Source organism: Ochotona curzoniae, unplaced genomic scaffold, assembly GCF_017591425.1.
Source record: "Ochotona curzoniae isolate NIBS_2020 unplaced genomic scaffold, NIBS_Ocur_1.0 contig_3255, whole genome shotgun sequence".
Classification (NCBI taxonomy): Eukaryota; Metazoa; Chordata; class Mammalia; order Lagomorpha; family Ochotonidae; genus Ochotona; species Ochotona curzoniae.
In genome coordinates this window covers 3868539-3883067 of record NW_024465777.1, presented here as the reverse complement: position 1 = coordinate 3883067, position 14529 = coordinate 3868539, and the positions used below count along the sequence as shown (strand labels likewise).

The 14529-nt window shown below is 47.0% G+C and overlaps 1 protein-coding gene across 1 annotated transcript; it reads left to right on the top strand.

The window, feature by feature from the left end:
- Positions 1–1722: 1722 nt before the first annotated feature.
- LOC121156118 (aurora kinase A and ninein interacting protein) lies at positions 1723–14518 on the top strand. The gene is made up of 3 exons (XM_040979731.1): positions 1723–1882; positions 9583–9795; positions 12673–14518. Exons 1-3 carry the CDS (start codon positions 1805–1807, stop codon positions 13477–13479), a joined length of 1098 nt encoding a protein of 365 aa, XP_040835665.1. The 5' UTR covers positions 1723–1804; the 3' UTR covers positions 13480–14518.
- The last annotated feature ends 11 nt before the right edge of the window (positions 14519–14529 follow it).

Sequence of the window (14529 nt, the reverse complement as noted above, 5' to 3'; positions counted from 1 at the left end):
AGAGCATAGTCTAGACCTCCCATGTGCATGCAGGCACCCATTTACTTGGGCCATCCTGGCATACTCCCCCAGGCACATTAACAGGGAGCTGCACTAGAATTGGCACCCTACAATCCCAATGGGGGATTCTGGCATTGCTGGCAGTGGCTATGCTGGACCCCAGATTTTGGATTTAAGATTTTTATTGGAAAGGTCGATTTACAGAGAGAAGTACAGATCTTCTATCAAGTGGTTCATTCCTCAGATACCATCTGCAATGGCCAGAGCTGAGCAAATCTGAAGCCAGGAGCCAGGGGCCTCTTCTGGTTTTTCCATGTGAGTACAAGGTCCCAAGGCTTTGGACCATCCTCAACTGCCTTCCCTGATCACAAGCAGGGGGCTGGATGGGAAGTGGAGCAGCCAGGACACAAACGGATGCCTGTTAGCTTTGCCAACCACCCAAGAAAGAAAATACCAGCCAAGTACAAACAGGCCTTTATTATACAAAGAGAAGTCCATTCCTCGACCTTTGCCGTGCAGTGGAGGAATGAAGAAGAGAGGTGAGAACCACAAGTGGGAAAGACAAGCTGGGTAGTGGAGGCAAAGGTTTTATGCCCCCTCTGACATGGGTGCTGGCATCAGCCCTGCTTGGGCCCTGATAGGACAAGGAATATTGGCCTTTGTCCATCATTGGCCCAAGTGTGCCCTTGGCCGCCTTCGGGGTGTGCCAGATCTCTGGCTGAGGTCACTGTGGTGTCCACCCACTTCCTGTGACTGCGGTAGCCATCACTGCCCATATGGGATCCTTGCACTTTCAGAGGAAAGTTCAGCCAATTGAGCCATCGTGCGTGGGCCCCAGATTTTTTATTTTCTTAGCACCAGAATAAACATTTTTGAATTAAAAATTTCCACATGCTGTCTGAGATGCACGCCTATATAAATGTTTACAACAAATGAGTAAACATTCTGTCTGTGGCAATTGCTGTGGGCAGGATGTAGCATTTTTGCCTCTCCAAGAGGTTCTTAGAATCTGCAAAGTCCTCACTTGATCCTTTTTAAAACCTAAGGTCACAGAGTCCGTAGTGTTTCCAGAACATTCTAAAATGAGACTTTATGGTTAACTTTAGGATTTTCTCCTTTTTTCCTTTTAAAAAGATTTATTTTTATTGGAAAGACGGATATGCAGAGAGGAAGATCTTCCGTCTGCTGATTCACATCCCAAGTGACCACAACGGCCGGAACTGAGCTGATCTGAAGCCAGGAGCCAGGAACTTCTTCCGGGTCTCCCACCTGGGTGCAGGGTCCCAAGCCGTCCTCGACTGCTTTCCCAGTCACGTTCCTGGCACATTCAAATTGAGACCTTTGCCCGCTAGGCCCCAAGATTTCCTCTCTTATGAAGGAAATCCACAAAGTTAAGGAGGTGGCGTCCATTTAGGGAAATGCTGAAGCCCGGAGCCCGGGCTCCTCGGCTTCCCTTTGAGGTAACTGGGTCATTATCAAGAAAGGACAGTTCGGCGAAGCGAAACGACACATTCCAGGTACGACCTCACACGAATCCACCGGTAAGACACCACACAAGCCTGAGGAGACCAGGAGACACTGGGCGGGACCAGCAAACGCATCACCGCGCGCGGGGCGGAGCTTGGGGAAAGAGGCGGGGCTGACGTCGCGGGTCGGCGCCTGCGCACGGAGCGGCCGGCGCGTAGCTCCGCCCCTAGGCGCTGGCGGGAGATCCGAAGGTGGAGGTCGGCGGCTGAGGGGAGTCTGTGAGGCGTCCCGAGCTGGGGCTTAGTGACTAGCCGGAGGTGGCCACTTTGCGGTGGCCATGAGGCGGAGAGTCCCCGAGGAGGAGGCCTGCGGCGTGTGGCTGGACGCGGCGGCTCTGAAGAGGCACAAAGTGCAGGTGGGACTTGGGGAGGGTTCATTGGGCGTTTCGGGGGGGACGGGGACGACCTGAGGGGACGCGAAAAGAGACGGGTGCTGGAGAGTCTGGAGGTGATCGACGGAAAGTCAGGGACGGCTTTGGAGATTCACCGGCGAGAGGAATGGGGGAAAGCTGAAAATGGGGTTGGGGTAGAAGGAAGCCGTGGGCTGAGGGGAGACCGGGACGGCAGAGTTCCCAGGTTAGGTGAGGGGAGGTGGAAAAGCAAATTCGCTCTTTTTGGGCGCTTACAGTCCCTTCCAGGCGCGCTGACGGAGGCTTGAAGTCCTGGGAGGCAGGTGCACTTGGCAAAATTGGGGAATTCTCACCCCTGGGGTCTCTTGCCTCCAGACTTGGCCAGGCTAGCTTGCTGGCCTTACTTACCCAGAAGGAGTAATTTTGAGGGGTGCGGGGAGAGGGTTGTGGGGAAGCAGGGTCGGGGAGCCGGCCTCCCGTGCACTGGCCGTCCGTTGGGTGCCGGACAATGTAGTGGGTGCACAGCATCCATCGTGTGTGTCCTTCCTCTCGCTGGGAATGAGGAGCCCGCCCAGGTTCACCCAACCAGGACGAGGTGGACATCACACCCAGGGGTGTCACAGCATTTTGTGCTGGCCGCTGTGCTAAGGCATTTTAGTTAGGCCTGTTTGTCTTGTTTGGGACAATTCTTGCTCTGGGATATGAAAACTCAAATCTCAAAAGGGACAGCACAGGCAGGGTACTTACAGTCTTAGAAGGAAAAGAGCTCCACACAGTTACACTAGCCAACAGCGAGTATTTAGCATGTGTCACTTGTCCAAGACTTTGCACAAACACCCTCTTTAAAAAAAAATTATATATATTTCTTTATTTGAAAAGCAGTGTCTCAGAGAAAGAGAAGAGAGCTGTTTCACTTGTGGATTCTCTTCCCAAATGGCTGTAACAGCTGGAGCGGTGACAGGCCGAAGCCAGGTCTCCCACATGGGTGCAGGGGCCCACGCACCTGGGCCGTCTTCTGCTGATTCCCCAGGCGCATTAGCAGGGTACTGGATCAGAGGTGGAGCAGCAGGGGTTGGAACTGGTGCTCACAGTGCTGGCCCGTTTGCAAGCCCTTTTTATTAGCAGGTATTCACCAAGGTGCAATGAGGTAGATCCCTTCATTGTCCTGGTTTTATAAGTTGAGAACATTGAGGTTTGGATTAAAACATGAGTCAGGCAAGCAGGGGTTCTGCCTCAGTTCTGATTGCTATTCAGGCTATGCGCTTAACCCTCCAAGGCAGAATTCAAGGCAGAATTCAGTTCCTGTGAGTGCTCTCACTCAGGACCCTGTGACTTTGGAGGCCAGAAAGATTCCTTTGACTTGTGGTTATCAAGGAAGGTTTAACCAAACAGAAAGGGACTTGAACTGCGCAGGAAAGGCTGGGTTTGGACAGTGTGATCAATAGTCTAAAGATCAAGTGGTTCATCTGTGTGTGGCTGCAACCTGTTGGACAGAATCAGTTAAACCTTTTACAATTGCAGTCATTTTTGGAAAAATAACATTATTTACTTATTAGTTTAAATGTATCCAGTCTGCATTGAAACGTCTGCTTCATATTCTTACCCAACTTTCTGCATCCCAGAGGCCTACACTATCTTGTTCCTCTTTCCTGAGGTCCCCTGTGAATATACAAGCAAATGGGGTTTTCCTTTCTTTCAAATAGTAGCATATATATATATATTTTTTTTTTTTTTACAAAGATTTATTTATTTTTTGGGAAGTCAGATATACAGAGAGGAGGAGAGACAGAGAGGAAGATCTTCTATCCGATGATTCACTCCCCAAGTGAGTGCAACAGCCGATGCTATGCTGTTCCAAAGCCAGGAACCAGGAACTTCTTCCAGGTCTCCCACATGGGTGCAGGATCCCAAGGCTTTGGGTCGTGGACTGCTTTCCCAGGCCACAAGCAGGGAGCTGGATGGAAAGTGGAGCTGCTGGGATTAGAACCGGTGTCCATATGGGATCCCGGGGTGTTCAAGGCAAGGACTTTAGCTGCTAGGCCACTGCGGCCAGGCCCCAAATAGTAGCATATTAAACATTGTGGGACGAGTTGCTTTTTTCACTTGTTGCGCCTTATGCATATTTCATCTGCATTCACAAAGAGCTGAGTCATTCTTTTATTTATATGAAAGGCAGAGAGGCAAGAACAAGGATGTCTCACCCACTGGTTCATTCCCGAGTGTCCATGACAGCCAGGGCTGTGCTTGGCCAAGCCACAGGACAGGACATCCGGCGGCTCTCCCATGCAGGTGCCAGGGACCTACATGCTTGAAGCATCACCTGCTGCCTGTCAGGGCGCACATTAGCAGGAAGCTAGAAACTGAAGCAGGATGAGAACAGAAGCCTGCCTGCTCCCTAGTGCGGTGCTGGCAGGTGTCAGGTATCTGAAACGGCATCTTAGCTTTGTGTGCCTGCTCCCCACATCATTTTTGTGTATGAATATTATCGAGGGAGAATTTGTAGGAGTGGAGTCATTGAGGTAAAAAAAAAAAATGTCGTTTTTAAAATCAAGTACACTGGGCCTGGCGCAGTGGCGCAAGTGGTTAAAGGTCCTCGCCTTGCACGCCCGGGATCCCATATGGGTGCCGGTTCTAATCCCGGCAGCCCCGCTTCCCTTCCAGCTCCCTGCCTGTGGCCTGGGAAAGCAGTCGAGGACGGCCCAAAGCTTTGGGAACCTGCACCCGCGTGGGAGACCCAGAAGAGGCTCCTGGCTTTGGATCGGCATAGTATCGGCCCGTTGCACTCACTTGGGGAGTGAATCATCGGACGGAAGATCTTCCTCTCTGTCTCTCCTCTCTGTATATCCGCCTTTCCAATAAAAAATAATAATAAAAAAAAAATCTTTAAAATCAAGTACATGAAACAGAAAATTTTCTTCAGTAGAGGTTGGGTCTTGGCAGGAATCTGAAACATTTTTCTCTAACAGTTACATATAGAGAAGGTTTTTTTTTTTTTTTTTATTTTGTTTCTTTTTTTATTTATTTTATTGCAAAGTCAGATTCACAGAGAGGAGGGACAGAGAGGAAGATCTTCTGTCTATTGATTCACTCCCCAGGCGGCCACAATGGCCAGAGCTGAACTGATCTGAAACCAGGAACCCAGAACTTCTTCCAGGTTTTCCATGCGGGTACAGGGTCCCAAGGCTTTGGGCTGTCCTCCACTGCTTTCCCAGGGAGGGAGCCCACAAGCAGAAAGCTGGCCGGGAAACGGGGCACCAGGATATGAACTGGCACCCATATGGGATCCTGACGGGTGCAAAGTGAGGACTTAACCCACTAGGCTACTGTGCTGGGCCTTCATACAGGGTTCTGGAGAATATCTGGCAACTGACTTGTATCAGCTGAGTATTTTGTGTTCGGCCTCGTCTTCAGCTGCTTCTGCTGCTTCTGATACTTCTGCTTCTTCTTCTTCTTCAGTTTATGTGTACTTATTTTGAAAACTATTAAAATTTGCCTAGTTACATCAGTGTCAAAATGTCGTGTCTCTTTCCAACTTCATATAAAAATCATACAAAGTTTTAATGACTATCTTTCTTGTACATGAATTTTTGCAAAGTGAAATAAAATAGCAAGTTGATTTGCTCAGCAGTTGAGAGCATTGTTAGAAAATGGAATGCCAGAGTTGAAAAGATCACTTGGGAGAATGTTCAACCAAAAGTAAGGGTGGACAGTGACCATGTGTAAGGCATTTGGCCCTTTCATCAGAGTGGCCAAGGTACAGACTGTATGTTGGCATTGTGGCTGTGAGCTATATACAGCTTTACTTTGCATTTTCTTCTTAAAAGTAGACTTTTTGGTCATTATGTTAGCAAGTTTCCCAAACAAAAGTTGATTTACTCTTTAGGGTAAGAACAGAGCCAGCGTTGTGGGATAGGAGTTAAATTGCTGCCTATAACACCAGAATCCCATATGGGTGCCAGTTTGAGTCCTGCTGCTCTACTTTATTTTTTTAATTAATTTATTTTTAAAAATTTTTATTGCAAAGTAAGATATACTGACAGGAGGAGAGACAGAGAGGAATATCTTCGTCTGCTGATTCACTCCCCAAGTGGCTGCAACGACCAGAGCTGAGCCGCCAGGAGCTTCTTGTGGTCCTCCCACATGGGTGAGAGGGTCCCAAGGCTTTGGGCTGTTCCTTACTGCTTGTCCAGGCCCACAATCAGGGAGCTGGATGGGAAGCAGGGCAGCCGGAATTAGAACCGATACCCATATGGGATCCAGGCGTGTGCAAGACGAGAGCTTTAGCTGCTAAGCTACTGTGCTGGGCCCTGGCTATTCTACTAATTCAGGTTGCTGCTTGTGCTCCTGAGAAAGCAGTGGAGCATGGCCCAAGTACTTAGGCCTCTGTCACTCACTTGGGAGACCCGGCTGAAGCTCCTGGCTTTGTCCTGGCCTAGCCCTGGCTGTTATGGCCATTTGGGGAGAGAACCAGTGGATGTAGAATCTTTCTGTAATTTTGTCTTTCAGATAAATACATAAATTTAAAAATAAAAAAAAATGGGGTAGGAGTGAAAAGAATGAAGGGTATGTTAAGTAACATTACAGATTCTTTTTTTTTTTTTTTAAGATTTATTTATTTATTGGAAAGTCAGATATACAGAGAGGAGGAGAGACAGAGAGGAAGATCTTCCGTCCGATGATTCACTCCCCAAGTGAGTGCAACGGTTGATGCTATGCCAATCTGAAGCCAGGATCCAGGAACTTCTTCTGGGTCTCCCACGCGGGTGCAGGGTCCCAACGCTTTGGGCCGTCCTTGACTGCTTTCCCAGGCCACAAGCAGGGAGCTGGATGGGAGGTGGAGCTGCTGGGATTAGAACCGGTATCCATATGGGATCCCGGGGGTGTTCAAGGCGAGGACTTAGCCGCTAAGCCACTGCGGCTGGGCCCAACATTACAGATTCTTATGACCTTTAGCCTGCCCTGGGGGAGACATTATAGCTACAAATCCTCTTACATGTGGGAATGACTCATCTCTACTGCCACTGCTGACTAGCCGGATGTGAGCAACCACTGGTACAGGGTACAATGGGAGGAATGCCTGCCTCCCCGCTCAGGGGACTTCAGAAGGCAGACACAGTAGTGAAGGGTCTTAATGCCACTAACGAGCCTTAAGAATCACCAGTTCCATGTAAGAAATCCATCACTGGAAAAGCCCCATCTGCATCATGAGCAAGCTAATGCAACTTGGGCAAGTTGATTTCCTCAATTTTGGTGCAATGAGTAAAGATGGAACCTCAATAAGCCATGTAAGTGCTTTTACAATATTGTGTTACCACACAGTAATAATAATAGTAAAAAAGAACCTGTCCTAAATAAATTGTCTGCCTGTGAAGTTTATAAGTGTCACACTCCTCCATTAATTACTCCAAAAGAATTACTGCCATTTGCAGAAGAGGGTGTTGTTGCAAAAAGTGCTAATCCGTACAGTACTACTTTTCCTTGCTTAACATGATTTTCTAGACTTCCCCTCGATTTACCCAGTTCGGTACAGGCAGCAGTGAAGTGTTGGATGGTATAAAACTGATCAAATGTAGAGTTTGCCTATACAGCTCATCTTCTTCCTTGTTGGTGTGGGATCTAGGAGCAGGGGTTTATACCTGCTGCAGCCTTGTCCCAAGACTGCCACACTGGCCTCTCCCAGTCTTACCTTGGCAGTTTCTTCTGGATCCTGGTGGGGTGGGGGCAGCTATATTTGCCTGCCTTTTCCGGCAGTGAATAGAGAAATTGGTACCCTACCCTGTTCCTTTGCATCCCTCTTCTTCATCTGCCTTGGCATGATGCAGAGTTTAGGCTTGTACCTGGGCCAAGAGCACCAAATGGGCAGCAAGGTGAGTACAATAGGCTTTTCCATGCAGGTGGTGGTGGCCTCCTGCCTGAGAAATGGCTGACGGGCCCAGGTGGCTGGCTTGTCACCTGCCATGCTGCCAGCAGCCCACGATCTCAAGCTTATACTTTCTCTCTCTCTTTCTCTGTCTCCTTCCGTCCACCCATCCCTGTCTCTCTATTTTGAGAGAAGAGGAACAGTGTGAAGAGAGTGGTTCATTCTGCAAAGGTCAGGACTGGACTGGGCCAGAGCCAGGATCCAGGCACTCAATCCAGGTCTTCCATGGGTGACAGGGACCCAGTTGGGCATCATTGCTGTCTTCCAGAATCCACATCAGTAGGATGCTGGAATCAAAGAGTCAGGACTGGGAATTAAAGCCAAGCCATCTGATGGAGGGTGCAGGCATCTTAACTTCTAAGCTAAACAAATACCTTGCTCCAAATAGCATTTTCATGGTTTTTTTTTTTTTTCTTTTTCAAATGAAGGTTATTTTATTTGAGTGACATGAGAGAGAGTTCTTCCATCTACTTACTGGTTCATTCCCCAAATGGTTCACTCCCCAATATGTGCACTTATGTTTTCAAGATATGGAAAAGGAGACTTCACAGAGAAATGCCAGACCAGAGTACCATTATGAAAGAAGGGAGTTTGAACCTCTTATGTACTAGATTCAAGGCTATAACGAATAATAAAGAGCTAAATTAAATTAATTTGAAACAAAAATTTTAAGACATGCAGATGTAAGAAGTGGGGGGGAGAAGACAAGATGAAGGTTAAGCAGTGTCTTCAATCCAGTTAGCTGGTTTTGGTGCTTAAAAAAAGCCCCATGGGCCTGGCACTGCGGCCTAGCAGCTAAAGTCCTCGCCTTGAATGCGCCAGGATCCCATATGGGTGCCGGTTCTAATCCCAGCAGCTCTGCTTCCCATCCAGCTTCCTGCTTGTGGCCTGGGAAAGCAGTCAAGGACAGCCCAAAGCTTTGGGACCCTGCACCTGTGTGGAAGACCTAGAGGAAGTTCCTGGTTCTTGGCTTTGTATCGGCACAGCACTGGCCGTTGTGGTCACCTGGGGAGTGAATCATTGGACAGAGACATTGGACATTGTCTCTCCTCCTCTCTGTATATCTGACTTTCCATTAAAAATAAATAAATCTTTATTTATTTATTTTTATTATTTTTTATTGGAAAGGCGGATATACAGAGAGGAGAGACAGAGAGGAAGATCTTCCGTCCTACGATTCACTCCCCAAGTGAGTGCAACGGCCGATGCTATGCCGATCCGAAGCCAGGAGCCTCTTCTGGGTCTCCCACGCGGGTGCAGGGTCCCAAAGCTTTGGGCTGTCCTCGACTGCTTTCCCAGGCCACAGGCAGGGAGCTGGAAGGGAAGCGGGGCTGCCGGGATTAGAACCGGTGCCCATATGGGATCCCGGGCGTGCAAGACGAGGACCTTTAACCACTTGCGCCACCGCGCTGGGCCCTCAGGCGCTTTCAAGGAGAGAACTTTAGCTGCTAGGCCACGCTGCCGGGCATATCTTCTGGTTTTCAAAATGCATTAGCAGGGACCCAGATCAGAAGTGGAGCAGCTGGAACTGAGTGGGAGTCCATCTGGGATGCTGACATCAAAGGCAGCAGCTTTACGTGCTATATATATCACAATGCTAGTCCTGAATTCAGATTTCTGTGTTTTGTTTTCATCGTGTGTGTGTGTGTGTGTGTGTGTGTGTGTGTGTGTGTACACAGTGTTTACTCAGCCTCATTTGTATTTATTCAATCTCGTGTTTATTCAGTCTGGCTTGTTTGACAAGTTTTTTGTATTAATAGGTTTTTTTTCCCCCATTTCTTTTCAGACACATTTAATCAACCCAGTGTTAACACTCCTTCCGAAAGAGAGGAAGGCTGGTATTTCTTTAACTCAGAGAAGGACTCCACCTGCAGGTGGTAAGCAGACCAGCATCACTTCCTTCCTGACCTCGCAGCCAGGTATGATGACCTGTTCGGGGGAATACTTCATTGTCCAGGAAACACGAAAGGAGTACGATTGTGTTTCCATGCTGGAGTATTAATGAGGATGACTGAAGTCGGTGCATTGTGTTAAACTAAGCTGACATATTGAGAGAGGCTATGAAACGAAAGAAATCTAAATAAATAAACAAACACATGAAATCATTGCCTTTTGAAAAAGTAGTATGTACATGCATTTACAGACATACTTTATAGTTTGGTTGTATAATATTAGTATTCATATTTACTGGCAGTGAGGAAAGGCGCACTCAGGAAATGGGAGTGCCTAAAGGAGTTGACATTAGAAGTAGTCATCATGAGTGATCTGTATAAGGTTAATTATTGTCATTTTTGTATAAAATTTTCAAATTGTTATTTCGGTATGAAAAATTTCAGAAGTTCAGAGATGAGGCAAGCATTTGGCACAATTAAGACGTTCCCAGGAGATCCTGTAACCCTTACTATAGTACCTGGGCTTCACTCCAGTCTTGACTTCTGATTCCCGCGTCAGCCGTTAGGAGGCAGCAGTGATGGCTCAGATACCTGGGTCCCTGGAAGTTCCATGTACCTGGCTTTAGCCTCATCAAAGCCTGGCTAATGCAGATATTGGGAGTAAGCTGGCAGATAGAAAATCTCTGTCTCTCTCTTCCTCTCAAGGCAAATAAAAAATAAAGAAAACCTAAATGTACTTTGTTTTCTTAGAAACAAACTTTCTCATCAGCCTTCTTCCCGCTAATATTTTTTATTTGAAAGGCAATAAAAAGAGGGAGGGAAGGAGAAAAATTTTCCATCTACTGGCTTACTCCATGAAGGCGAAAGTCAGGAACTGGGAACTTACTTGGAATCTTCTCATTTACAATTGTGTGTGTGTGTGTGTGTGTGTGTATTTTTAAAAGATTTATTTATTTTTATTGGAAAGTCAGATCTATAGAGAGGAGAGACGGAAGGATCTTCCATCCATTGATTCATTCCCCAAGTGGCAGCATTAGCCAGAGCTGAGCCTAACCGGAGCCCAGAGCATCTTCCTGGCATCTAATGCAGGTGCAGGGTCCCAAGGCTTTGGGCTGTCCTCTGCTGCTTTCTCAGACCACAAGCAGGGAGCTGGATGGGAAATGGAGCACTGGGTCATGAACTTGCACCCATATCGGATCCTGGTGTGTGCAAGACAAGAACTTTAGCCACTAGTCTACCATGCCAGGCCCTATATGTATGTTTATTTAATGATTTTTAAATTTTTATTGAAAAGGCAGCTCTACAGAGAGGAGAGACAGAGAGAAAGATCTTCCATCCGTTGGTTCACTCCCCAAATGGCCGCAATGGCCAAAGCTGTAGCCAAGAGCTTCTTCCAGGTCTCCCATGCAAGTGCAGGATTCCCAAGGACTTGGGCCATCTTTCTTTGCTTTCCCAGGCCACAAGCAGGGAGCGGGAGCTGGATGGGAAGTGGAGCAGTTGGGATACTAACTGGGATCCCATATGTGCAAGGCAAGGATTTAGCTACTGAACCATTTTGCTGGGTCCAGATATGTATTTTTATTTGAAAGAGAGAGAAGGATAGAGGGAGAGATCCTCCATCAGCTGGTTCAGTCCCCAAATGGCCGCCAAAGTTGGAGCTGGGCTGGTTCAAAGCCAGGAGCTAAGTCTCCAAGTGGGTGCAGAGGCCCAGAGGTTGGGCTCTCCTCCGCTGTCTTCTCAAGGCCATTAGCTGGGAGATGGACCAGACATGGAGCTGCTGGGACTCGAATCAGTGCCCGTATGGGCTGCTGGTGCCGCATTTGGAAGATTAGCCTGATATACCATAGTTCTGGCCCCCAGATTTTGGTATATTTTATAGACTATTTTGAATTTTTTGAGTTGAAAATTGTCACAGAATACAAAATCAGTCATTCTGCTTTGTTTGCAATTATATTTTGGGGTGACATGGGGAATTGGGAATTTTATGTCCTTATTGTAAAACAGGACAGGATCCCTTTTACACTGGACAGTAAGTAGCTGTTGTTGTATTACGTCCTCCCTACTATTTGCCTTAGCATTGTACTATGTCTTTGTTCCCTTTCCATGTAATGTTTGAGGAGAATGGACCCTATGTTCTTCCTACTGTCACTGAGCGATTCCGACTTGGATGAGTACAGTGCCCTTAGAGACCTTATGCAATGAGCACGTACTGAGCGTGCCTTTTTCATTGCCGTATTCAGGAATATATGTTTAGCCAGGATCTCTACTTGGTAGAAACCATGTCAAACATACGTAGATAGGTATAAAATCAGCACAGTTGTGTTCTATGTCAAACCACATAATGAAACCACAGCTGGAAAGGTAGGTTGTGATTATATTCCACACTTGACCTTATTAGGTTGAGAAGGTCATGGGTAGAATCCATGTATTTTCATAAGAGAATGTAAGATTTATGTTTTAGAAATGCCATTCTGAAGAATAACAATGTTAAAGCAGGAAGATGAGCTCCTGAATTAATTTCAGAGGAATCTTTTTATTTATTTTATTGGAAAGGCAGATGTACAGAGAGGAGGAGAGACAGAGAGGAAGATCTTCCATCTGTTGATTCACTCCCCAAGTGAGTGCAATGGCCAGTGCTGCACCCATCCGAAGCCAGGATCCAGGAACCTCTTCCGGGTCTCCCATGTGGGTGCAGGGTCCCAAGGCTTTGGGTCGTCCACAATTGCTTTCCCAGGCCACAAGCAGGGAGCTGGATGGGAAGTGGAGCTACCAGGATTAGAACCGGCACCCATATGGGATCTCGGCACGTTCAAAGTGAGGACCTTAACCATTATGCTATCGAGCTGGGCCCCAGAGGAATCTTAAGAACACTGTACCAGGCAGCATTAATAGTCACTGGTGCTGATTTCAGAACAAAGACAAAGAAGTCCTGCTGAGGGCAGTAATCTGAGGGTCATTTGTTCATTCCTGTTTTACTAGGAAAGAGAAACGGTGGTGACCAGAGAAGTGTTCCATCTCATGTGGGAAGTCAGATCAACCAGGAGTTCACCAATGATACAACTTCACTAGGCTGTCTGGTGCAAGGCTCTGAAGATGATCACATGGCACCCCCTTTTGCCACTTCAACTCCAGCAGACCCCCAGGGGGCTGGACTCTGTCCTCACCCCCTCCAGACTTACAGCCACCACAGAATGGGGACCCCACTTTGGACTGAGATGTCTCTGCTCCAGCCTAGCACCCCAGTCTCTGCTGGAGAGAGTAAAACCTCACTAGCTTTTTCCTTTACCCAGGACTTGGGAAGTTCTTGGGACCAAAAGGAGGAAAAGGATTCTTCCAGGACAAAGGAATGGCTTCATGAAGCTAAGAAGACCTGCCAGGGCCTGGCGAGTCCCAGCAGCACAGCTAGGAGCAGATGTCACCAGTCCTTGGACAGAATGAGGCTGGAAAGGATTGTGTCCACCAAAGAAAACAGGCAGGTTCTTCAAACTCACAGGGACTCCCGGAGTAGAGAAAACACAGACTATGTGAAGCGAAGCCCTCGTCCTGTTTCTGTGCGTCCCTGGGACAGTGAGAATGACAGGGACACCTGGAGTCAGCTTTTCACTGAAGATTCTCAGGGCCAGCAGGTCATTGCCCACAAATCCAGAGCCCCTTTCCAGGACATTAGCAGCAGCTGGAACCAGGAGCTGGGGCAGTTTTCCAGCAGCCCTCGGGCTCAAAGCCAGGATGGGCTGACACGTCTCTTTACACAGGATTCTGAGGGTAATCAAGTTATCAGGCATCCATTGTAAATGTTTTTATGAGGGTTTGCTTCTTTAAGTATCTTGCAATGACAGAGATGTTAAGACATCTGTAGCTGGGAGTGGGAAGGAGGCACGTGATGCAACTGTTGGCATTATCAGGCATTTTATTTGTATAAATAAAGCAGGCAGTACCACTCACTGACAGCGTGTTGGCATCATGCCTTTCCTTTGGAAGGTGATGGAATTCCTTGAACATGTGTGAGGAGGCAGGGTGGCACTGAGCCCTCCACTGCAGAACCTCCTCTTGGCTCTTTCAGATGCCTGGCTGGGACGTTTTTGTCTTTGGCTATCATCTTAGTCTAAGCTTGGAACCATTATTCCTGACACACCTTTGAGAGAGAAAAGGTAAATTTCCATAATCCAGGCATGCAGAGTTAGCAGGACTGGCAACAGTTTTCATTATTTTGTTACTTTTGGTGGTAACTGTATAATATTTTAAGTTTTGCTTCAGTCTCTCTCCCTTAAAAAAGTCTTGAACCATGTAATAATCTAAATGACTTTATGAGGGCATTTCAGAAAACTAGTGTAAAAATGGAAATTAAAAGATTTTTGGTCTTTTCATACTACAAAATTCCATGAACTTTTTGAAAAATCCTCGTAGTACTCTTTTATAAGGTATAAAACTGAATCCAAGTAAATGTTTAGTTGTGATAATTAACATTGGTAATGTTTTATGTTTGGAGAAGCAACTGAGTAGTAGTGTATATTTTGTCATTTTCCTGGGTTCAGGATGAACTTGAGTCTTGGATTTAGCCTGTGCCCCACCAAGACATAAATCCACCAGGTGGCAGTTCCTTGTTGCATGCGTGGTGCCCGAAAGGCTTAGGCACATTTCAGAGTAAACCTGCAAGTTGTAAGATTAAGTTGTTTTACGAGTTTAGGGCAAAATCTACAAAGAGGAAAGAAACTATGAAAGTTTTGTTTTATAAGGACAGGACATGATAAAAAAGAAGCCAGAAATGTTCATACCCCTTAAAATTACAGGCATTTAGACTCCTAAAGGGTCCGGGGTGATCTTAGCTCAGTCAGACAAAGAAA